Genomic DNA, 23,998 nt, shown 5'->3' on the forward strand with positions numbered 1-23,998 from the left:
GGGGTGTCCCTCCCAGTGGCCGATCTCTGAGCTAGCGGCAAAACTGGAAATGCATTTCTGCCAGCACAACCAGTTTCACGCTGGCACTTCCAGGGGGTGCATGGACGATTTCAGGGGGTACATGTGCACCCCCTATGTGTTGCCAATGATTACAGCTGCTGTAGAAAATTTGGTGGCATAATACACCTTAAATTACTTGAGGCACAGCAAGCTAAAACTCCTCTGAGGAGTTTTAGTTTGCTGTCTCTGTAGCTGTGGAATGAAGCACTGGGCTCCATGCAGCTCAGGGACTCCACAGAAAGTCCTGCAGGCAGCCTGGCAGCAGTCCAGGAAGGCAGGCTTCGCTCAAGAAAAGCAGTGAGCCTGATCCCCACCTGGAGCCTGTCTGCCTGCCTGAGCTGTGCGGGAGCCTGGTGCTTCCCGCCATGGCTGCAGTGCCCCCCGGGACCGCCCAAGCTGGAGGCCCTGCAGGCAGGTGCTGCCTGGGGGGGCCATCACTGCCACGGAGGGAAGCATCAGCACCCGCCCCCCCCAGCCCAGGGACCACTCTGTCCACCGGCAGCTCCCCCTCCCCTCCCCACCACCAGAGAGGCAGGTAAGTCAGTGGGGTGTGTGCATGACACAGGGGTTTAATCAGCCCTAAATTGAAGCAGTGTTTTTAAAAACCCACTGCTTCAATTTAGGGCCCCCATTTCATCTACACACGCCCTATGTCCTTTAAACATTCCCATTTTTTTTAAATGCAATTCTACATCTAATGACAGCAGAATGCAAAACAACCAGAGTAATTGGGGCCCACCCCATACAGTTATGAAAATGTGTCACTGTGGCCCTCCAGAAAAATGAACACTTAACGTTATATGATCATGCTAGTGTAGGGATAAGTGTAGCAAAACTGTTGTATGTTTAACCTTGTTTTATTCAGGGTTACATTTTCAGCATTTTTAGCTAATGCTGGATCAAAATGCCCTTATTCGGTTGTTCTACTGTGATTGTACCATTGATGAACCATTTCAGGCTCAGGACCCTTATAAAGCTCCACCCCAAAGGTGTGACCATAATTTTGAAGTACCTACATGGTGTAGGAGCCAAAGGTCCATTCTGAGGAAATACTTAGGTTCTTAAACTTAATCTAATTAATATTCTTAGGAGCCTAAATGCATATGTCATATATTCTAGTCACATAGATTCCCTTATGTCATTTCAGTTGGTTATTAAACCTCACAGAAAGGAAACCAGTTGCTTATTTAGAGCTAAAGCTTCTTTTATAGGTGTGGGGCGCACATTTGTCATGGATGTTTGAGCACATTCAGCTAAAACTGGTGAAAAATTCCTTATCTCCCAAAGCTTTTATGTTGAAAAATGCCATTTCGTCAAAATAGAAAGGATCTGCAGAATGAAATTGGGTTTTTTTGGGCCAGCCCTATGTAACATACAGATTTCATGGAGCGATTTGGGAGAGAATAAAATGATCACCAAAAAGTGAAATAAACACTTTAGTCTCATGCAATGTTCTCTAAAAAAAGGAGAGAGACATGGCTTGGCTACCTGCTTTGCTCAGACAAATCCTGAAGTTCTATATTTTTCAATGTAAAAAGCTTCACATTTTAGAAATGGTAATTAAAGATGCAGCTCATCACCAGGAGAACCACTCTCCAATTCTTGACTTTGCATAGAGTTTTATAAAGCAGAAATGCTAAATACTGCTCAGCTTACTATTGCTTGTGTTATATTGGTAGATCCTGAAATCAAAATGCAGAAACTGTATACACACAGAGTAAGGGAGAGAGCTCAGGCCCTGACAGCCTTATACTGCAACCAGATAACTTATCTGAAAGTAAAGGGAATGAGAAAGCCTGGCCTATACCCATTTTACAAAGCAGAGGCTCTGAGAGGTGAAACAGCTCAAGAAAGTATGGCAGAGCTAGGAACTGAAACCTGATGCAAGTTCCAGCCTTCTACTTTGAATACAAGGCCATTCCTCTTAGGAAACAGAGTGCTCTGATTTCCCAGCTCATTTACAATTTTACTACACTGGGTGTCTTTAAAAAGTAACACACCAAATACAGTGGAAGCTTCCAATCCACCCTAACTCTTCCCAGTGAAATCTAGCCACCTGCTTTTCACTGTAGCATCAAAGTACCCTTCCCTTCTACCATGGTTAAGGACAAGTGAATTCACTAGAGAGTTTTCTAAAAGAGAAAATTATGTAAAGCCAGAAGAAATACTGATAGATTTAAAATGTTATACATGTTAAACCAGGACATACACATACATAGACAGAGAGAGAGATATAGCAAGAGATATACTGTGGGTACACACAGATCTGAGAGTTAATTCCTTTTCTTCTTCCTTAGTCTATGGCATTCTTTAACTTAGCTGCACTCCCCATCATGATTTTGGGCCTTCAAAGAAAATGTGCTCTGTATTGCACCTTCTGATCTTCCAGAATCCAATGGATTTTGCAGGTCAACAGGTCAGATATATGGGGGTGCGAGAGTTGCTTTACAGGATGCTGCTTCTCGTTTGAAACCCTCTACTTTTATGTCTTGTTCCTTCATAGTTTCATAGTTGTTAGGGGCTGGAAGGGACCTTACAGATCATTGGGTCCAGGCCCCCTGCACTTGGGCAGGAAAGGCTGCTGGGATCAGATGACATGGCTACAACAGGCATTTGAAGCATCAATGCACACTGTAATTAGCATAGATACAAAGCTGGCCTCACACAATTTCTTAATTCAGGGTTTGATTTAGCAAGGTCCTTCCTTCAATACTGAAGTGTAAATACACAAGTATGATAATCTATAGCCTATAGCTATTCAGGGCTGAGGAGGGTCTCCTATTAAGTCTATGAAGTACATACATCAAGGACAGGATTTGGCCTTGATAAATGCTTTAGAAAGCTGTCCTTGGTGGTCTCAACCACTGCAATTTTTGCATCAAGGAATATAGAGGTAGCTGGTTCAAATGACAAATATTTCAAAAAGTGGGAGGAAGGAATGGTCTGCTCTCCTACCTGAAACGTTGTTCCTCCATCTAGCGGTAAATGACTAATTAAAGAGCAACAAATTGATCAGGTAAATGTAAGATAGTTACTTTAAATTGGAGTATCTGAGGCTTATAAACTTGAATTCACTTGATCTGTTTAAAAAGAAAACTAGAAAGACAAACAAGAAAAAAAAAATCACTCACCACTCTATCTTCCAGGAAGTACATAGTTAAATTTCTGCACGTGCAAGGGGTTCTTCTACTACGCCTTGCAAACTCAAGACTGGATTGCTAAATGAAAGTGACATTTTGGATTGCATAAAGTAAAATGTTGTTAAAGGGCCAAAGAAATTGGGGTATTGGAGTGGATTAATGTACCCTTGGAAACTTGCATGCAAATCCTGCATTCAGCCAAATCTGCAGCAATCTCACATCTGGCCAGAAAACACCAGTCCACTAAGTACATTGCACCACAGACCACTATGCCATCTGACTCTTAAATCAATATGCTCATATAAGTTAATTTTTTAAATTTCTTTTATAAGCAGGTAAAGCAAAAGTAGAGAACATAGCAAAAGCTCTCATCATACTGAGGTTGGACTAGTAGATATGTCACTCTGTATTTAGATTTGTTGTATTTTAGCTATAGTATTTGCAGTATTTTGCCCATGAACCTCCATCTGTTGATGGATGGGTGTATTTCCAGCAGTACTTTTCTGAAGTTTTAACCCACATGTGGCTATAACTGGAGGTGGTTTTGGTATTGAGTGACACATCATTAGAAATTCATCATGTCCAAGTCCCATTTTTTCTAAGCCTTGATAGATGGAGGCTACTCCTCAGATGCTTGACTGGTATCCTCCTTATCTTTGAATCTTCTTGTCTAGTTTATCCCACTTCCCACCCTTCTCTCTCTCAAGCACACAGAACAGCAGACATGTTGCTCAGCCTGATGATTTGTGTTGCTGGGAAAGTGTTCCATGATTATCAGCAACAAGGCCTTGGTGTGTTGTGCTTGGAAAATTTGTCAAGCCCCAGGGCGGCACGAGGACACCACTTTTCACCATGAACACACATCTTTGTTAATGAGGGAAAGCTAGCATGTGCATACCTAGGGGAGGACAGGAACCAAAACCAAGAATGCAGGATTAATTTCACTCGGCAGATGGCAGAGATGCAAGTGCCCATTCGAGATGTATTAATAACCTGTGTAAGCACCAGGATAGGATTCCTATTAATAGCAGTCCCTCTCTGGGACTGTAAAATTACACAGGTATCTGTTATTAGAGCAGCATATGAACTTTGCATGTTATTGCTCAGTGAAATCTAAGGATATTCAAGAAGCTTTCAAAATGTTCTTTGATTAATTTTAGAGGAAAATGTCCATCTGATCCTCTCAGTTGGCTGAGGCATTTTCTTTTGAAGAGCCCTTCCCTTTGCTCAATTTACACAGTACTAAGGATTATATGAAATTCACTGTCTAAGGCTTCCATTTTCTATACCTCTGAAAACACATATTACTCAAGAAAGATCTCTCTCATGGCCCCAGATAATGTCATAACATCAGGTCACATCCAACTTAACATACCTTCAAGCCAAAAGCCCTACTGTTTGATATCACAATGTGATCATCTTGCCTTTTATCCAGAAAGAAGTAGGCAATTCAGATTTCAGGTCAATGCTTCTATTCTGAAGCTATCCAAACTCCGAACTACAGATGGATTCCTGCTACATATTAGAACTAAGTCACTAAAGGGTAACATTTTTTTCAGCAATATTTTTCTTATTGAAGTGGAGAGTCTGTCACGCTTCTAAAGTTAGAGAGAGAAATTAAGTAAACAAATTATGCAGCATTAAGGCTGTGCACATGAAATGATTCAGAGAGAGAAATATAACATAAGACCAGTAATGAATGCAGCTGAGTAATGAATGAATCTTTCCTGGTATAGGAAAGACATGTTAGGAAATCATTTGACTAAGGACCCCACCGCTGGCCCCCCCCAATTCCTTTAAGAGAAACATTGATCTTAGGGGGTTAAAAAACTGAACTAGAGCTCAACTTTGAGCTTTGCTGCAGCCTTCCTGTGTGTCTTTAAATAAATCACTTAATCTTTCTGCCTCAGTTCACATCTGCAAAATGGAGATAAGATTCCTTCCTTTTCCCCACCCTGTATTGTTAATATTTATGTTATAAGATCTTGGAGGTACCAGCTGAATTATGCTGTGCATGTCCAGGGCCTAACACAAGAGGGCCCAATTCTATTTGGTGCCTTCAGGTCTCCTGTAATATTAATGATAAAAATCCGTGTACTAAAGAACTGAAATACTTTACAGAATGAAGTATAAGGCAATGTGCAATACAGCAGAGAAACAGGAGAAAACTGCAGCCTAAAAGGAGCCTTGTAAAAAATGTCATGATAAAGCAGTGATTCTCAACCAGGGTGCTGGGGCAACCTGAGGTGCCACCAGATCTTTTGAAGGGAGCCATAAGGTATGGGGAGATAAGTGAGGTACTAAGAGATAAGCAGATAAACTAGGCAATTAAATGCAGGCTCAGGCTTGTCCCTGGGATGATCCTCCATCCCCACTTTTGGCAAGGAAGCAAGCATACTAATATACAAATTATTTTTTTTAATTGGGTGGCACACAATTCATAAGTTATGGAGAGGTGCCTTTCATGCAATGAGGGGTGCTTTGTGACCAAAAAAGGTTGAGAACTACTGTCATGAATCAACAACACAAAGGATAGGAGAACTTGAGACTAAGGAAAATGAGAAGGGTTATTCTAAAACAAGGTTGTAAATATGATGGAAAAAATCAGAATCGTCACTCTGTCATAAACAATTGGCTGCAAAAATTCCTCTGTTGACACTGTGGATCTGATTGGATAATGAAGGCCAATGGATTAATACCAAAAACACCAATTTCAGACCCACCTGCCTTGCAATGTAATCAATAATCCTACTTTTCATCTCATCCTAACCTCTGTGAAGAGATCTATTGGTTTAGGTTAATTTGAAGTGAGAGAACTGGAGAAGGTTAGAGGTCAAAGCTTTGCAGACAATAAGATATGGGTCATGTCCCTTAGGAGGCCTCTTATCCCTTTTTATCATGCATGACCCTGTAAGAATGTGCAATGTGATAGTCCAGAGAGCAGAAGTACTGGGCTGTCAAGTTGGGCTTTTGTTGGCTGCCTTTCAGAAATTATACAAAGTCATACCCATCTTATGTAAAGGCTGATAAGAAGGTAGTATGCTGTTTGTTCTATATCGGTATATAATTAGAAGATCTTGTGCTTGGTACTAGCAGGTACTATGGTAACCAGTAAGCCAAAAAGACCAGCATGGAGAACTAAAAATGAAATATGAAAAGTGGCTAAAGTGTCTGTATGCATTTACAGGGCTTTGACACAGCATGATTTCAAGTACAGTATCAAATAGGATTTTTGTTAAAATGCTGTGGAAGGAAGGATGGATGGATGGAAGAAAGGAAGGAAGGACGGATGGAAGGGAAAAAGTTCCCTCCTTGCAAGCACTAGGTGGACTGTGCAACTTCTCCTTATACTCTTGGTCTGGCCTTTTCCCTCATAGTAGGATGGGCTCCTTCAACTTAAAAAAAAATTTAGTGTTCAGATTTCTTTTGCTATTGGTGGAAACTTTAATAACGAAACTTTACCACAGCAAAAATTATATGGTCCCAGCTCTCCATGACGCTGTGCCATACATCATCATTTACAACACTGCAAATAGTACAAGCTGTTTGGATAGTGTTTCAGCTCCCTTGCACTAATTTAAATGACTGCATAACCTGCAAGGCAATAGTGAATTAGGCCCCTTATATCCAATCTCACTCCATTTCACAATGATTCTCTCTCAACCAATATTTGAAAAAATGCTTTTTGGACGTATGTTTTAATGTGTCCTGGATCAAAAAATATCTCAATTATGGGCTTTGTTTGGTGAATTCTAGGGATCATGGAAATAAGTGAACAGCACTGGCTAAAGTCAAGGAACATGCGGAGTCACAGTACTACTATCCCCCTGCTCCTAGACCCTGAAGAACAACAGTCCCCCATTCTAAATCACAAACAGCAGCCTGCAATTCTGTCATAATTTTGCCTTGGTTTTATGGTTACGGCAAACTCATGTTATTGTCTGGGTTACATGTGAGCCTAAGGTACAGTACACAGGCCTCCTCACTGTATCTGATACATCCTTCAAAGAACTTCTGCCATGTTTAGAACTGTGCTAACTGAATACTTAAACTGGTCTAATTACTTTAGCTCTTCATGTTAAATATATCAAGTTAATTTCATATGCATTTGCCTAATTTACAAATTTTAGTTCCTGGAATTACACTGTTCCAAATCAAACACTGGTTTTGCTGAGCAATCACAAAGATAACCAGTTTGGCTAGAAGCAGATAAGCATGCTTTTATTTAGCCAGTTACATGAGCATTACAACTGCCAAATTCTAATTCCGCTCCCACCCCCAAATAGCTACTTGGAACTGGATTAATAATCCTCCAGTATTAGTTGATTTCCAACATGCATGGTAAACTGTAACAAGAAGCTATTGGAAAAAGATTCCAGTGGGCAGTAGTGATAGAATACATTTGAATGGATGTTAATAAGAAAGGAGAAGTGACAAATTCCCAGCATCAAAGATTTTAGTATATGTTCAAAAGCATTTTGACAGAAAGGTACACATGAACTAATTGGCAGCTATGCAACTCCAGAAAGTCAGAACTGTCTGTAGAATCAATGGATGAGACTGCCTAAACTTCTGCACAGGATCTCCTTAAACATACCATGCAAGTAGGGCTTGAAATTAGGAAGCAACTGAGATCTACAGAAGAACAAAAATGTGTGCAATGACATTTGGGAGAGATTTTGTTTCTGAGTTGTGAGGCTTAAGACAGGGGTTCTCAACCTTTCCTTTTCAAAGCATCCTTTCGAAAACGCCAGCTTTTTGCTTTCACTCATTTCTTGACAATACAAAAATAGAGCAATTCTTCTGTTGTAAAGAACGTAAAAATACCACATCACGTCAGAATATTTTCGATGCTAAGGATTCCTATTTGACATCTCTAGGTTATGTTGCAAGGCATGATAAACCCAGATGTTTGTACACCTAACAATGCTAATATTGCGTGGCACCTTGTGATATCCTTAAAAAGATCTTGCACTATCCTAGGGTTCCACATCATCCTGCTTGAGAATCACTGAATTGGGAAGATGCACACTTACCTCAACAGGAAGAAGGACCATGGAAGACTGAGATAAATACAAAAATATTAGGATTTTTTTTTATCCCTCCTTCCCCCAACAAAAACCATAAATTTTGTTTTTCATTTTGGCTCCATTATTATTTTTCTATTAAAAAAGCAACTTAACCTAGGAAATAGCCTCTATCCTTATTTATTGCAGGCATTGCAAGCTCTCCAATCAGTTCAGAATATACTACATAACATATCTGCCACAGTGCCTATGCACTTTTGCATGAGTTATGTGCAAAGCATCTGTCAGGCTGTATCGTGGATAGATCAGTTAGTGGGAACCAGTATTTATAGGATACATTAGTATGTTAAGCCATCGTTTGTAATTGCTATAACTTAGCAAGGTATATCTTGAGGGGCACTGTGAAGCAAAAAGAGTATGTGGTAAAATAAGCAGTTTTATTAATATCACTTCTTATTAGAACTTTATATTAGTCTTATTTTCATGCTATATACATGTAACCTAAGCCTTGGGCATATTGTAGCTATAGCCCCCATACTTAAAATACACACTGGGAACTTCAAAAGGTGCTTAAGAGCATTTACTGCAATGGGATTTAGGAACCTAACTCTTTTAGGTGCTTTTAAATATTGGTCTTATACAGTTCGCTTGTAACTGACAATTGTTTTGTAATTGACAACTGATAGGTTTGCTCTTATCATTACTGCTGCTTAAGAGACATCAGTCCAAATCACTAACTATTAAATCTCAGCTGAATTTCCTTTATGAATTATGGCAAGTTGTGCCTCTCTTCATTTTGGAGTAAGCTATACATTTTTCAAAACAGGGTGTTTGTTACAGACATGCTGACAAGCCCTCTGACAGTGTGGTGCTGTGCACAATGCTACTAAAAGTTATTTGAACAATAATTCTTGGCAGCCACCATATGGCAGTGCATAAATTTTACTTTATATTATAACATAGAATATATAACAAGTGCAGTGCTGATGGGGAGTTTGTATGTGAAGCTTAATAAGGATGTGTGCCCTGAATAGCTTGGAAGAGTAGAGCAATGAGAGTACAGAGATAAAGTCATAGCTAAAGGAGTTTGAATAAATCCTGAAGCAGCACAATAATAGTTGTTTATAACTTGCATTCATCATGAATACTTCCATAGGTAGAGGCAAATTTTTTGCCACCCCCCCAGATAAAAAGTTCATAGCATAAGCTTCTGACTAACTTATCAGGTTGCATTTATTTTAAGTAATTATTTCAACCATAGATCTGTAAATAATTGAACTTATGTTACAACACACAAAAGCAATCAAGGAATTGCCTGATTTTCTGATAAATAACTTCCTTATAAGAAGGTTTTGAATCTTTGTGCCAAGTCCAGCTTTGCGGTAAGTAGGTAACCAAACCTAAAGCTGGCTTTTGGGTACAAACATTGGGATGATGGGAGCACAGATAGCTGAAATGTCACCTTTAGTCTATCTAGGGTCTTCTGCTGCATCTAGCACTCAACCATTTTCCCTTACTTAGCATAATTATTTCTTGCAGGCCAAAATATAGCTACCATCCATTGGTGCCTCATGGTCAAAATGACCCTGGAGTAAAGATAACCTCTCCTATACTTCAATACACTATCATGAAGAGTTAAGATGAGGCAATCTGCCTTCCTGGCTACAGTCAGAAAGACACACTCGTCTGACTTCCATCCATTTTTACTCTAGTACCACTGTAGTACTGATCTGTGCAAACAAGGAGGAAGGTGATTTCATCCTTTATCAAACTCCTCTAACAAACTAATTCAGCTTCTCATTTTTCTGACCTTCACAATACCCTGCTTCTTCAGTTGCCTTTGCTGTCCCTTTCCAAATGCTTTCATAATGGTATGGCTCCCTATAGATCTTTCATTTCTACAAATTACTGGTAGCCTTTCATAAGTCATTTCTAAAATTACTTTACTGCCCTGAGTGTGAATTAAGTTCATCAGTAACTTGTAAAAAGAAAGAGATGCCTCTACCCAGGCCACTTGATAGCCATTTTACAGGGTTAACACATGCTGTTGTGAAGATAAAAATGAAGATTTGTGGAAAATCATGGAAAGACCTTGGCACCTCATTTTGGAAACAGCCTCAGCAGAGCATGGCAAAGGATATCCTTCCTTATGTAATTCATAAGAAATACCCAAAGAAACCAACTGTGCATTAATAACCTCAGTCCTATCCTCCCTATTGCTTAAAAACTATGGGCTAGATTCTCAAATGGTTTAAGTCAGCATTGCTTCCTTTATTTCAGTATTTTCCATGGAGCCTTGCCAGTTTACATTATTGAAGACTAGAAGGTTATATCTTCACCTGCTGTAATGTTTCTGTTATAAAAAAGAATGTTAACATAATATTAATTGCCATTTTCTCTGAAGTAATTGTGAACAGTGAAGTAATCTTCCAGTTCATGAGACTTCATGAACCAATTTTATACCTTGTGTAGCTCCAAAGTTAACAAAGCTATACCAGGAATGAACTTGGCCCAATAATACCACTCTCTATCTGGGAAATGTTCATTCTCCTGACCTTCAGTGCAATGCTAAAAATAGATATTGTCTGTCATCAAGAGCCAGCGAGATCACAAATAAAGCAGAAGTCACAGCTCCATTAGTGAAATTCCAGGAGTGCCCATCAGATACTTGCCAACAATAGCAGCATCCTTACTCAGTCAATATTTTTGTACCTTGATAAAAGAAAAAGAAGAGAGTATATCAAGTTCTGGACAAGGGCTATGACATTTTGGATCTGACATGTCATGAAGATTTAAGGTGCAGTCCAAAGTTCAATGAAGTCAACAGAAATCTTTCAGTTATACCCTGATCCAGCTTTGCATGACTTTGATAGGCTTGGGTTAGGTCCTCAAAGGACCAGCTTTATGCACAAACTAAAGAAGCAGATTTCATTTCACTACAGCCAGCTGCTTTGCACACCTTTAAACTCAGTCTCAAATGATACACAGCTCATTTGCTAAATGGTAGAAATCTTCCTTCCATGTTACTAATAATGCTAACATTTTAAACTAACATTTAAGTCAATGCTTAAAATCAACTTTACTCCATTAGATAGTACCATTAGGTAGGTTCTTTCATGAGCAGTAACCTGGAAGTGGGAGCTATTTTTCTTTTCTTTTTTGTTAAAAATATCATAGCAAGTGAACGTGGTGCTTATTAAGGTAACAGTTGTTACTAATGGGATTGTTAATGGTTGTTAGGATCAGACAGATGTTAAACATCCTTCCTACAGTTCTATTCTTGTCACATACTCTTCACTTGCAGTCCTTCCTGATATTTCAGAAATGTCTTCCCACGTTTCTATTTGGGTACATTAAGTATAACTTAAGCCTTCAAAAACTCTCCCATTCCTGGCAGAAACAGTGCTCTTTGTGCCAGATATTGATAATTTTATGAACATTACGATCTCTGGTAGAATTACCACTTTACCTCAAACTAATTTCTGAAATCAAGACTCCCCACACAAACATCTGGTTTGTTAGCACTACCCCACTCTTGCACAGCTATCCCCAACATGTGCTTGGCTGTGCTCAGTCTTGCTATCACTCCCTGCCTGCATCGCTACTTAACACAATTCAAATTCATAATTTTTCAAATTTGTAAAAAAGGAAAGGGATATTATAGTGAAGGCTCCTGTGTAACCTGAACAATCTTGTGCCCGTGTGACAAGTAGGGTGGTATATACCTTGCCCCCAAAACAGAAGACTTGTTGCAAGGAGGTGATTTAATATCTAATTAAAATAGGCTGTGAAAAGGTGAGACAGAGACTTGGGAAAGGGGAAATAAAGATCATCTTAAAAAAAAAAAAATCAGAAACTACAGCAAAGACACCTCAGATACAAAGCTAAGTAGAAGTTAAGAATAATACAGGCACTATTAAGCAAACCTCAGACACAGCTGATCACAAACATGGGACATTGGTACTCCCTCTCTTACGTTACCTATTAAATTGAGAACTGGTATACTGTGAATAAAAGCTTGTTTAACCCACCTTTTCTAGGGTCACCCTCATATGAGGCAAGCAGGCCATCCCTAAACAGGGCTGCTTGCAAATTTTAGTAGATGCCTCCGGGGCCTTGTGCCTCTCTTGGATTCCTGTGGCCATCTTGCCAAGACCTTCATCACATACACCTAAGCAGAGTTTTGGAAGAGTGGAAGCTGCCATAGACCTGATGTCCCCTCTTTACACCACTGAGCCAACATCCAAAGGCCAGAATGAGTCTAGATTTTCAATGACACAGAGATTGTAGCTTCTGCCAGAGGGCAAGTTGAATAGAGCTGCTAACTGCTTGTCACTTCATTGTGAGTGCCTTTTCCATCAGAGTGAGGTCCCTTAGCCTTTCTTTAACCAAGAAGTGACCACAAGACAGTGGAGGATGCAGTTGAACATCATTCGCATCCTTTGGAATCTCTGTGGATGATTGGAAAAGGAGTGCAGAATGCTGCTCTGGCTGATGGAGTCGGCTTGCAGATGGAGTGAGGCACTGCAAGACAGACTGGATCAAGTTTTGTGATGACTGGCATCAGCAGAGGAAAGAATCTGCTGTTCATATTCAGAGCATTTCTAGTGCATAGGTGGGCCCTACCTCTTGGTAAGACTGTCAGTCATGTATTGGACTCAGCAGCCAAAAAACTCATCAGAGCATTCACCATGCTCTGTAAAGAGCAATGGTGCCAATTGATTGATGGGTACAGTGTAAGCCATTTGTAATATAAAGTCATGCAAAGCACTATAATAACTAACAAATCACACACAACAATGGGACCGTGAAGAGATGTACTGTCAAATTAACGACTATTTATTGTTTGTATTATAGCAGTGTCTAGAAGTCCCAACACAGATGGAGAACACATTGTGGTAAGCTTTGCACACACAGAATAATGTGCATTTCTGCCCTGAAATAACTAAACAAGAAAAGACAAACTGGGTGGAGAAACCAAGGAAACAAAATATCTAAGCCTCTAAGTTCTCAGAGAAGCCAAATCCACAAAACCGTCATTTGTTGGGGTACAGTAACAAATGGGTGATTTATCACATCACGACAGAACAGACATTTTATTCTTGCACTGAAGCAAAAGAAAGCAGTGATGATGAATAATACAAAAATACAAGAGAAGGCTGTAGATTTTAATCAAGGAGACCTGTTGATCCTACAACTATACAAAAGCTAAGCTGGAGTGGCTTTTATGGGTCACATAAATTACTAGATAAATATACTTTTATCTAAATGTGTGCACTTTAGAGGGAGTGGAAGCTATTTCTTGGGTAACAACCAAAAATATGAAGCAAAAACCAAAATAAAATTATACCAAAGACACCAAAAGTCAATATTACCCACTATATTATCCATTTACTCCAGGGGTTTGCTATCTTTCTAAATAGACTTGCTTTTATTTGATCTCCTATTTCCTTTTGATTCTCTACCATAAAGAATCTGGGAAACTTTGTACAGTTTAATGTTGCAGTTTATTAAATAAATGTATTAGAAAATGTTTGTCTCAACTTTTACATCTTCAGCCTGGTCACCCTGCTAGTCATAACATGACCATAGGTAATAAGCACATGTGAAAGTTAACTCACATGAAAATATGAGGAGAGAAGGGCACAACACCAGTTTCAAAGGATGAGACACATTCTCCTATTTTCCCTTCTGTTTGAAAGAGGCCAGCTGCTCTCATGATAATTGAGGCATTTCCCTGAAAAATAAAGCTTTGTTTTTTTGGTAAAAAAAGTTTACATGGGGTTTACATAGGAAAAGCTTGTCATGCCGAAGAGAACTTTATCACATTGGTTCATTCAGAAGGAAAGAGGACCTTGTTATACCCTGGGGTATAACCAAGTAAGATTCACAGGTCATCGACTGCAGAACCCTGTGTCCAATGGTGGTCTCCACCAGATGAATCAGAGGAAGATTAAAAACAAAGATTCTCTACCCACTGTAGGTCTTAAAGCAGGGGTAGGCAAAATATGGCCTGTGGGCTGTATCTGGCCTGCTGGCTACCACCAACATCCTGACAAGGGAGGGCTCTGCCTTGTGCCATTCCAGTCTGCTACAGCTAGGGCTGGACCAGGCAGTGCGCAGACTCCTCCTCCCCACCTGCATCCATTTCTGCCCCCCTGCCCCCCTCCTGTTGGTTCTGTGGCTGTGCAGTCCTGGCACCACATCTGCCAGCAGCAGAACCAGCATGGGATGGGGTACAATGCAGCACACTGAGTAGCCATCCCACCTGTCTACTGTGATGGGCCGCTGCTGCCGTGGCACTACTAGTCCCTTCTGGCTGCAGGGGCAGGGAGGGAGGGGGCACTCAGCCCAGCATAGCTGCTCCCAGCTTTCCCATATGGCACAGGGGTGAAAGAGGCTCATTGTGGTGGGCAGGTGGGCAAGATGGCTACTTAACGCACTGCAACACGCCCCGTCCCATTCAGGCCCTGCTGCTGGTGGCCATGGTGCCAGGACTGCACAGTGCCAACAGGAAGCCAGGTGGAGAGGGATGGATGTGGGGGGAGGCAGAGGAGTCTGCATGCTATGTGGCCCAGTCCCAGCTGCAGCAGAGTGGAGTGGCATAGGGTGCAGCCCTCCCTCCTCAGGCACTTGGCAGCAGCTGGCAGGCCAAAAAGGATCAGTTGGCATCTCCCTCCCTTCGTCCCACCAACAGCTCACCAAAATTCTTTAAGGGGCCCTCCAGCCCAAATAATTGCCCACCTCTGTGTTAAAGAATAACCTGCTCACAGTGAAGATTTCCTCCTAACCTCAATGACATACAGACTGTCCTGAAGCATGAAGGCTCATAAGTATCTGTGATTTAATTTCCTCATGAAATTGGCTTTAGAGACAAAACTAAGTTCTCTAAACTTAGGTCCTGAAGCATGGATGAAGACTTGTGGTCCCCAGTCCTTGGAATGGAGGCAACATGTTACCCACCAGATCCTCTGCCATTGCTGTGGTCTTAGGAAATTAAAAAGTTAAAATGAAAAGCTGAAAGGGAGGGAAAATCATGATGTTGCCTACAGTACATTACATGTTCACCACTGCTGCTCATGGATCAGCTGTGGTTGGAGGCTACAGATATAGGCATTTAAGACTGCAAATGCCCATCCTGAAGCCAAAATCAATTTTGTGGAAGAAAAAAATGAAGTTGGGCAAGGTCTTGGATTAGGCACATAAAACAATTTTTTTATTTTATTTTTTTTTTGCATTTCCTCATGCCTCAATTTTCTCAGATTAAAGCTAATTGGACTGTCTGGATACCAAGAGACAAAAGTCATCCCTAGGTGTTCTAATTCACAATTTTAAGATGGTCTCCTGAATTTAGATTCCTTTCCCTTGAACATTTGTGGTTTTTTTATAAAAATTAGGAGTACAAAAATATTACTAAAAGCCAAAAACTCAGATCAATGGAGATCTAAGATAACCACTTAACCCATAAGATATCATGAAATTCAGGTACAGCCCTGGTTTCTTTCACTACAGGCACCATCATATGCGCCTATATATAAAATGCAATAGTGTACAAGGGACTCTCCTGTCTGCTTTCCAGGTTAAGTCTTTAGGATGTACTGACCCTAGGGCTTTGGGCAGAGAAGATAAAAGCTCACATTGCAGGTGCCTGCAGTGCACCTGTTCAAGGGATAAATAAAGCATCTCAGTTCTAGTTTTGGTTTCATTCACTGCCAGCCCCTTGCTATGAGTGATCTACCACCACCTCAGTCTGTCAGTCAGATTGAAAATATTGCTCTGCCCAATGAATCCTCTCACAAATAAAACAATTGCTATTCTGCAACCCTTTTACATACATTATGAAAGACTAACATCTCCCTATCTGGGTTTCTTCTATACTTTTGAGGGTGTTAATCACACTGTAGTTCTGTGCATTGAACAATGTATATTAGTGATCTCCAGCTACTAGGAGAAAGGGATCATATTTAGGAATTGAACTGTAGACTCACAGAAGTCTCTTTAACTGTTGCTGCTTTATTCTGTATTTATTTTACTCTACCTCTGTGCCTCCCACAGCAGGGAACACTTTGTGCAAGCTGCATGTAGGAGACCATGTTTTTGAGATCAGATCCATGCATGTTCATTCAGGACTCAGTCCAATGCTCAAGTCAGTGAGAATTCTCTCATTTTCTTGAATGGGGGTTAAATCAAGTCCATTCGAATTCACTGGTGAATATGAAAAAATGCCCCTTTTCATGTATTTCTAATACACGTATATATATACACACATACACTCCCTAATCCAATAGGCATCCCTGCACCCACTTACTGGATGGACTAGATGGTAGTTAGCCTTTACTTCAAACATTACAGGCTTACACTTTTTTGATCCAAAGGTCAGAGATCCCCAAAAGTGACTTGTTCACTCATGGGGTTACATTCACTCATCAACTTTTGAATTTAATCTCCAAGTCTGGAGCAATAACTCTTCATGCAGCCATTATATTTTAGAGGCATTTTTTAAAGATGATGCACTTTTGCAAAGGAGACATTCTTAAAAGCTCACGTGATAAAATTTTGTCTCATATTCTCCATTTGCTTGGTCATTTAGTTTAAGGACAACCAAATGCACATATTTCATACTCACACCTGTGATAAGCAGAGGACTGGTCCTGGGCACAAATGATGGGGGGAAGCCAGAGTCCCCCATCCATTGGGAGTCTGCCATGGCACTGGCAACCCTGTGCTGTACTACAGGAACACCAAGCAGGACAGTGCTGCATCTGGAATGCAGGCAGGGATGGAAGGGAGGGAAGTGGAGCAAGCAAAATGGTGCCTGGGAGCCTTTGCCAGAGCAGGAACAACCCTGAATCTAAGGTGTAAGCATTGTGGGGCTGGTGAGGGGCAGGGAGAGCCTCTGCTCACACAAACATGTTGAAAGCACCTTTGACAAAAGCCACTTTGAACAATCTAAAACTAAGCCCACGGCAAGTTATTCACCTACATTGGGAAACTTAATTAACCTTTGGCAAGAAGAGAAAACAGAAATGCTGAGATGGATCAACTGCTTGTGTTTTCTGAGGTAACCAACCTGTCATGCCATCTGTACTCAGCATGTAAACTCTGTGGTGGTCAAGATCACAGTACTAAGGGGACAAACTGGAGTCCAACTGACTCTTTTGAAAATGGAGGATTTAGCAAGTAAGAGGTAAGAGAAGAAGGGGCTGTGTATAAGCAGGACAAATATCATGAGTCTGGGTTCTGTAGGAGGTCTTTATCGTAGGGATTCTTGTTTTCTTTGCAGAGGCTTCAATCCCAGAACAGAGGCAGATGCACCATGGGGAAGCACTCAAGTACTGCCCCATGGTCTTACTACAGATACAGTCAACAGGCTTTCCAGCACAGCTACTACTACTTGTGCTGCTGTATCTGGAGGATGAAGCATATAAAGGGACATCCAGGCAGCAGTGCAATGATGAGCTGTTGTTGAAGCAATGCCTGAGGGTCAACATCCTGGGCACTTCATGGTCCCAAATACCAGTAATTCTTGATAGAGAATAAGACATTATGTTCAAACACTGACAAAACAAACCAGCTCGCAACAAAGACCATGTAAGAAAGGTGATTTGACAAGGCGTCAGGAGGGTGCTTTCATTTTACAGCTTCTAACAAAACCTCAAAGATCAGGAATATTAATTTGTTCCTTAGAGCAACTAATCCCATCAAGATCTGACTAAAGATCACGTCTTGATTTAGTCGCCACCTCTTTTATTTTTAAACAATCCTCAGAGCCACCTACCTTGCACTGTTCTTGAACTAGCTCTGACTAAGCAAGATAGGAATGCTGACATTCTCAGTTAGAGGACAGATCCAAGTTACCCCCCAGAATGGAGGAAGGGCAGTACAAATGTACCCTAATACCAGAGAGTTCTGGATTTGGCACTGTGTACTAGAATCTGTAGTTACAAGATGTATTTTGGGAGTTTTGGATGCCCTGTCCTGAGCAAGCATTCCAGGGGTGTGAAGTAAATGGAGCTTAGCTCCAATTCAGAATAGCTTCTTGTATTACAAGGTGCTTTAAATATAGAATACTAGTCCCTAAACAAGACTTTAGGGGGTATGCTTAAGGTCTAGGCCAGGAATAGGTTATGTAGCACATTACAGTTGTTATTTGTCATCATGCCACATAGTAAGTTATTCTGACTCAAACTGACTGTACATCAAAGAGTTAAATAAGTTTACAACTTTGAGACAGTGATCTTTTAGGAGAAAACAGGTTTAGGCCTGTATCAACAGCAAGGATGGTCAACCAACAGCAGCAAAGGAGATAGCCAAAATAGCTCAGCAACTGGCACTTGGACTCAAAACAAGAGAGATAGAATGACCCAGTGCAAATATCACTAAAGGTGGAGTTCTTCCTAATCCGTCAGCTGTCATTGCTACAAATCAGCGTGTTTGGAAGGATTTTGAACAAAGAATGGTCAATAATCTATTTATTCATGGTATCAAACCACTGTCACCAATTTCAGTTATGTGAGGAGGAGGTGCAGAAGGTAACTTTATCCGTACCAAAGGATTTGCACACACTTATGACAGCAGGACATTTAGTTCATTAGATTTTTCTAAAATTAGCAGCAAAAGGGCTAGATCTCATTGACATCTGAAAAAATGTCTGTCAGCTACCTTATTAAGAAATCATTTTGTATTAAAACATTAAGGATCCCATGTAGAGGTATTGGTTAAAGATGCCAGGAACTGTTTGTTTTCAGTGCCCAATCCCAGAAGCTAAACTCAATTTTGGCTCTCAGAGGACAGAGTTCTCACGTTTACATCTGTGGGAAAAAAGAAGGAAAAGGTCCCCCCCCCACCCCCGCTTCCTACAATGAAAGCAAAAATGAACAATTCCTTTATTATTATTATTTTTTTAAAGGAACAAAAGAGCCTCCCAAGAGAATACAGACATGGATTTGTCCATTCCTTTGAAACTCAGAATTTACCACAATGTTCAGATATAAATTTATAAGGCTGTTCCCAAAGAATCCCTGCCACTATGAGTTAGCTGAAAAATAGAGCCAACTTCAGAGTGAGCACATATGTGATCTACCTATTGTTCTGCAAGACATTCTCATTATATTCCAATGGTCATGACCATCTTATGATAACTATAAGCCACTATTATGATGCAGCTGTGAAAAATGTTAATGCAATTTTAGGGTGTATTAATCGGATATATGTAAGAGAAACAAGGAAATGCTAGTACCATTGTAGAATACTCCTTTTTGGTCACCAGTATTCAGAAAAGGTTAGCTTAATCTGGCACATGTTCAAAGAATGGCCACTATGTAGTTAAGGAGCAGATACTGTTTCTTCGATTAAAGAAACTTGGGTTGTTTATCTTAACAAAATGGAGACTGAGAAGGGATTATCATCATTCTTTACAAGAACATTCATGGAATAGATGTTAAAGAATGGAAAGAGCATTTTAGGGTGAACACTATCAGCACAAGTTCAAATGGCTATATGCTGGCTATGGATAAATTTAGAGTGGAAATTAAATTTCTAAATATCTAAGGAGTGAAGTTTTGGATAGTCAGGCATGTAAAGTGGTGGGGAAAGAAGTGCTCTCTCTTTAAGATGGAACTGGACAAGTTTATGGAAGGTATGAAAAGACAGGACAAGGAATTCTACTTGTTTAATAATCTGCTTAGTTATGTGGGTCATATTTGCAGTCCCCAGTTTGGGGTAGAAAGATAGATCTTGTAGTTGCTTGCCTTAAATGCCTCTATACAAATGCTCATAGTATGGGGAATAAGCAGGAGGAACTCACCCTCTGAATAGCCTGTTGAAACCCAGACATAGTAGGGCTCACAGAAACCTGGTGGGATTTATCCCACGACTGGGCGGTTAACATTAGGGGCCATAGGCTTTACAGACAAGATAGAACAGGAAGGAAAGGAGGGGTTGTGGTGCTCTACGTCAAAGAGCAATACACATCCTCTACCAGCAGAATGGGGTCAGAGGAGGGGCAGGCTGAGGTGCTCTGGGTCAGGATACAGGGGGGTCATGGGGAAAGGGACTTAATGGTGGGGGTCTACTACAGACCTCCCAACCAAGGTGAAGAGCTGGACTGCGAATTCTTGGGTCAGCTTGCGGAGGCACTTAAGGCAAAGGATGTAGTTATCACGGGTGATCTAAATTACCCGGACATCTACTGGGAGGAGCAATCAGCCAGGTCGGACTGCTCACGGAGGTTCCTGGCCAAGATACAGGACCTCCACTTAACCCAGGAGGTGCACAGTCCTACCAGGGGTAATGCCCTGCTGGACTTGGTCCTGGCCACAGGCGAGGACCTGGGAAGAGGGCTCCATGTCCTCGACCACCTGGACATAGTGATCATCACTTGCTGGAATTCACCATCCAGCACAGGGTGCCAAGGGCCTGCAGCAAGCCAGTAGCCCTAGAATTTAAGAGGGTCAACTTCAATGAGTTGAGATTAGTGGGAGAGGCTCTGGGGTCCTCGAGAATAGGGGAACGCAGTGCCCAAGATGAGTGGTCGTTCCTTAAGGAGACGATACTCAGAGCCCAAGGGGTGACAATCCCAACAAGAAGCAAGGGGGGCAAGAGTGCTTAAAAGCCCCCCTGGCTCACCAAGGGAATGCCTAATTGCCAAAAAGGAGGCGTACACCTGGTGGAATGGAGGGGCTATCACCAAAAAGGAGTATACCTCCACTGTTCGGGTCTGTAGGGGGACTGTTAGAAAAGCTAAGGCAGATACGGAGCTAGGGCTAGCGTCAAGGATCAAAGATAATAAAAAGTCCTTTTTTAAATATATAGGGAGAATGAAGAAGGCACCGAGTAATGTGGGGCCCCTGCATGATATGCTTGGCAATCTGGTGGTTGCACTAGAGGAGAAAGCAGACCTCTTTAACAAATTCTTTGCCTCCATTTTCTTGTGCAGGGACTGGGACTCCCCTACCGAGATTCCAGACAGACTCAGGAGAAATGCCGCCAAACCTAAGGTCAGGGAAGACCAGGTTAGAGAGCTTCTGGAGGGGCTGGATGTGTTCAAATCATCAGGTTCAGATGCTCTCCATCCCAGGGTGTTGAGGGAATTGGCAGGGGGTTTTGCGGGGCCCCTGGCATGGCTTTACGAGTACTTGTGGTGCTCTGGCCAGGTGCCAGATGACTGGAAGAAAGCCAATGTGGTCCCCATCTTCAAAAAAGGGAAGAGGGAGGACCCAGGCAACTATAGGCCCATTAGTCTTACTTCAATCTTGGGGAAACTCTTTGAGAAGATCATCAAGGAGCACAGCTGTGATGGGCCAGCAGCAAGGATGATGCTCAAAGGCAACCAGCATGATTTCATTAGGGGCAGGTCCTGTTAGACCAACCTGATTGCCTTCTATGATCAGGTCACAAAAGCATTGGACGCAGGTGTTGCGGTGGATGTTGTCTTTCTGGCCTTCAGCAAGGCCTTTGACACTGTCTCCCACCCCATTCTCATCAAAAAACTAGATGACCGTGGCATTGATGCCTACATAGTCAGATGGATTACAAATTGGCAGAAGGGTTGTACTCAGAGGGTAATGTTGGACGGGTCTTTTTCGACCTGGAGGGAAGTGGGCAGTGGAGTCCCCCAGGGCTCAGTCCTCAGGCCCACACTGTTCAATTTCTTTATTAGTGACTTGGACAATAGGGTAAAAAGCAGCCTGTTTAAATTTACTGATGAAACCAAGATTTGGGGTGAGGTGGGCATGCTAGTAGGGAAGGACAGATTACAGCAGAACCTGGACAGGTTACAGGGATGGGCTAACGAAAATAGGATGGGTTTCAATACTGACAAGTGCAGGGTGCTGCACTTGGGCAGTAGGAACTAGCAGCACACTTATAAGCTGGAAAACTCCCTTCTCGAGAGCACAGTGGCAGAAAGAGATCTTGGAGTCATTATTGACTCCAAGATGAACATGGGCCAACAAGGCGAGGTCATGGTCAGCAGGGCTAACCATACCTTGTTATGCATCCACAGATGCATCTCAAGCAGGGCCAAGGAGGTGATCCTCCCCTTCTATGTGACACTGGTCAGGCCGCAGCTAGAGTACTGTGTTCAGTTCTGGGCACCCCGCTTCAGGAGGGATGTAGACAGTATTGAGAGGGTCCAGAAGAGGGCCACCCGCATGATCCGGGGACATTAGAGCAGACCCTAAGAAGAGAGGCTATGGGACCGTAACCTGTTCAGCCTTCACAAGAGAAGGCTGAGGGGGGACCTGGTGGCCGTCTATAAACTCACCATGGGGGACCAGCAGGGTATGGGAGAGACCCTGTTCCCCCTAGCACCCCCCAGGGTAACAAGGAATAACGGCCACAAATTGTTAATGAGTAGGTTTAGACTAGATATCCGAAGGCACTACTTCAGTCAGAGCAGCTAGGATCTGGAACCAGCTTCCAGGTGATGGCTCCTACCCTGGGGGTCTTTAAGAGGAGGCTTGACGTCTACCTGGCTTGGGTCATTTGAGCCCAGTTTTCTCTCCTGCCCGGGGCAGGGGATCGGACTTGGTGATCTACAAGGTCCCTTCCGACCCTACTTCTATGAATCTATGTAGGTGATGATGTGCAATGGTGTTTTTAGAGATTTCTTTGATTAACAATTGTGAGCAATGCAGGGGACTAGGCTCAATGGCTGAGCAAGTCCCTTCCAGTGTGATGTTCCTATGACAGTGACAAGAAGTGGGATTTTAAAATTTTGTTGCTTTTGTTTTCGCCACCTCAGTTACTATGCCTGTTTCAGCACACTGTGGAGAAAGCTATTTTGTATGTGTAACTTGTTTATGCTTGGTATATTTGAAATGTAAGCAATGTAATTGGACAGAAAACAAGAACCCCACCAAACAAGCAGAAACTCAGTTTCTTATGAAATGCTGTTTGTTAAATATTATGTGGTTTAACATGTTAAACTCTAATTGAAGAATTTAAAAGGTTTATCTTTGGGTTACTGTATTAATATGCAGTCAGTCATAAAGCTGGGCAGTTGGAATTGCCCTTTCACACAGTCTTTTCCCCATGTGCAAGCCATTCCTTTTCAGTTAGCATTATTCCCAGTTCATATCAAAAGTGGCAGACTAAGTACGCTGTCATACATTAAGCTTTCTTCTGCCTCAGGACCTGCAGGGGAATCAGTTTTCAACTTGCATGGCAAAGCTTTCTCTCCTAATTGTCCTACAACCTCTTCTAACTGGAACCAAAGCCACAACTGCACTGTATGTAGCTGAATGCTTAGCACAGCATAAGCAACCAAAAAGGGGCCAGAAGATATCAGATTATACTAACTGTTGTTTTGTTTCATTATGTAACAAATACCAGGGGTATCAGAGATATGGTAAAATTCTGTACCTTTGAGTACCATACATGGGCAAGATAGCACACCTTAAAATGCTAGGCTGGACCACAGTGACAGCAATTGCCTCCACTAAGGCAAAAATCTGAGAAATATGTTTGTCCCAGACACTTGTATTGTAAAATTGATGGGAAACACTTATAATAATGGCATATTATTGCTGAACCTGTTTCCCTGATTTGCTACCACTGGCAAATGATATGGGGGCCTCCCTCCACTGGTGAACCCTACCCCTGAATCTCACCTGGTACTACCCAACCCCAAGCTTCCTCAGCACAGCTTGCCATCATAACTCCTTCTTTCACATTAAATGCTAAATTTCCTTCTACACTTGCCTGACACAGATTTTCATAGTTATTAGACAGTCGATCTCTCAGGGATTATTAACCTTCTGTAGGGAA

At 41.7% G+C, this 23,998-nt stretch overlaps 1 protein-coding gene across 27 annotated transcripts in view; it reads right to left on the bottom strand.

Moving 5' to 3' along the window:
• The window catches only part of LDB3 (LIM domain binding 3), a 217,764-nt gene that overhangs the window by 161,948 nt on the left and 31,818 nt on the right, over nucleotides 1-23,998 (bottom strand). For 3 of the 27 annotated variants that reach the window (XM_025204232.1, XM_025204233.1, XM_025204230.1), the window contains exon 1: nucleotides 12,259-12,405. The exons of 7 other annotated variants lie outside the window; for them this stretch is intronic. In XM_025204232.1, the coding sequence (XP_025060017.1) occupies nucleotides 12,259-12,372 (114 nt within the window). In that variant the 5' untranslated portion in view covers nucleotides 12,373-12,405. Of the gene's footprint in view, nucleotides 1-12,258; nucleotides 12,469-23,998 lie in introns of those variants that run through there. 17 more of the 27 variants (XR_003094038.1, XM_025204225.1, XR_003094036.1 and 14 more) reach the window with 16 other exon arrangements.

This window comes from Alligator sinensis, unplaced genomic scaffold (assembly GCF_000455745.1).
Source record: "Alligator sinensis unplaced genomic scaffold, ASM45574v1 scaffold94_1, whole genome shotgun sequence".
Lineage (NCBI taxonomy): Eukaryota > Metazoa > Chordata > Crocodylia > Alligatoridae > Alligator > Alligator sinensis.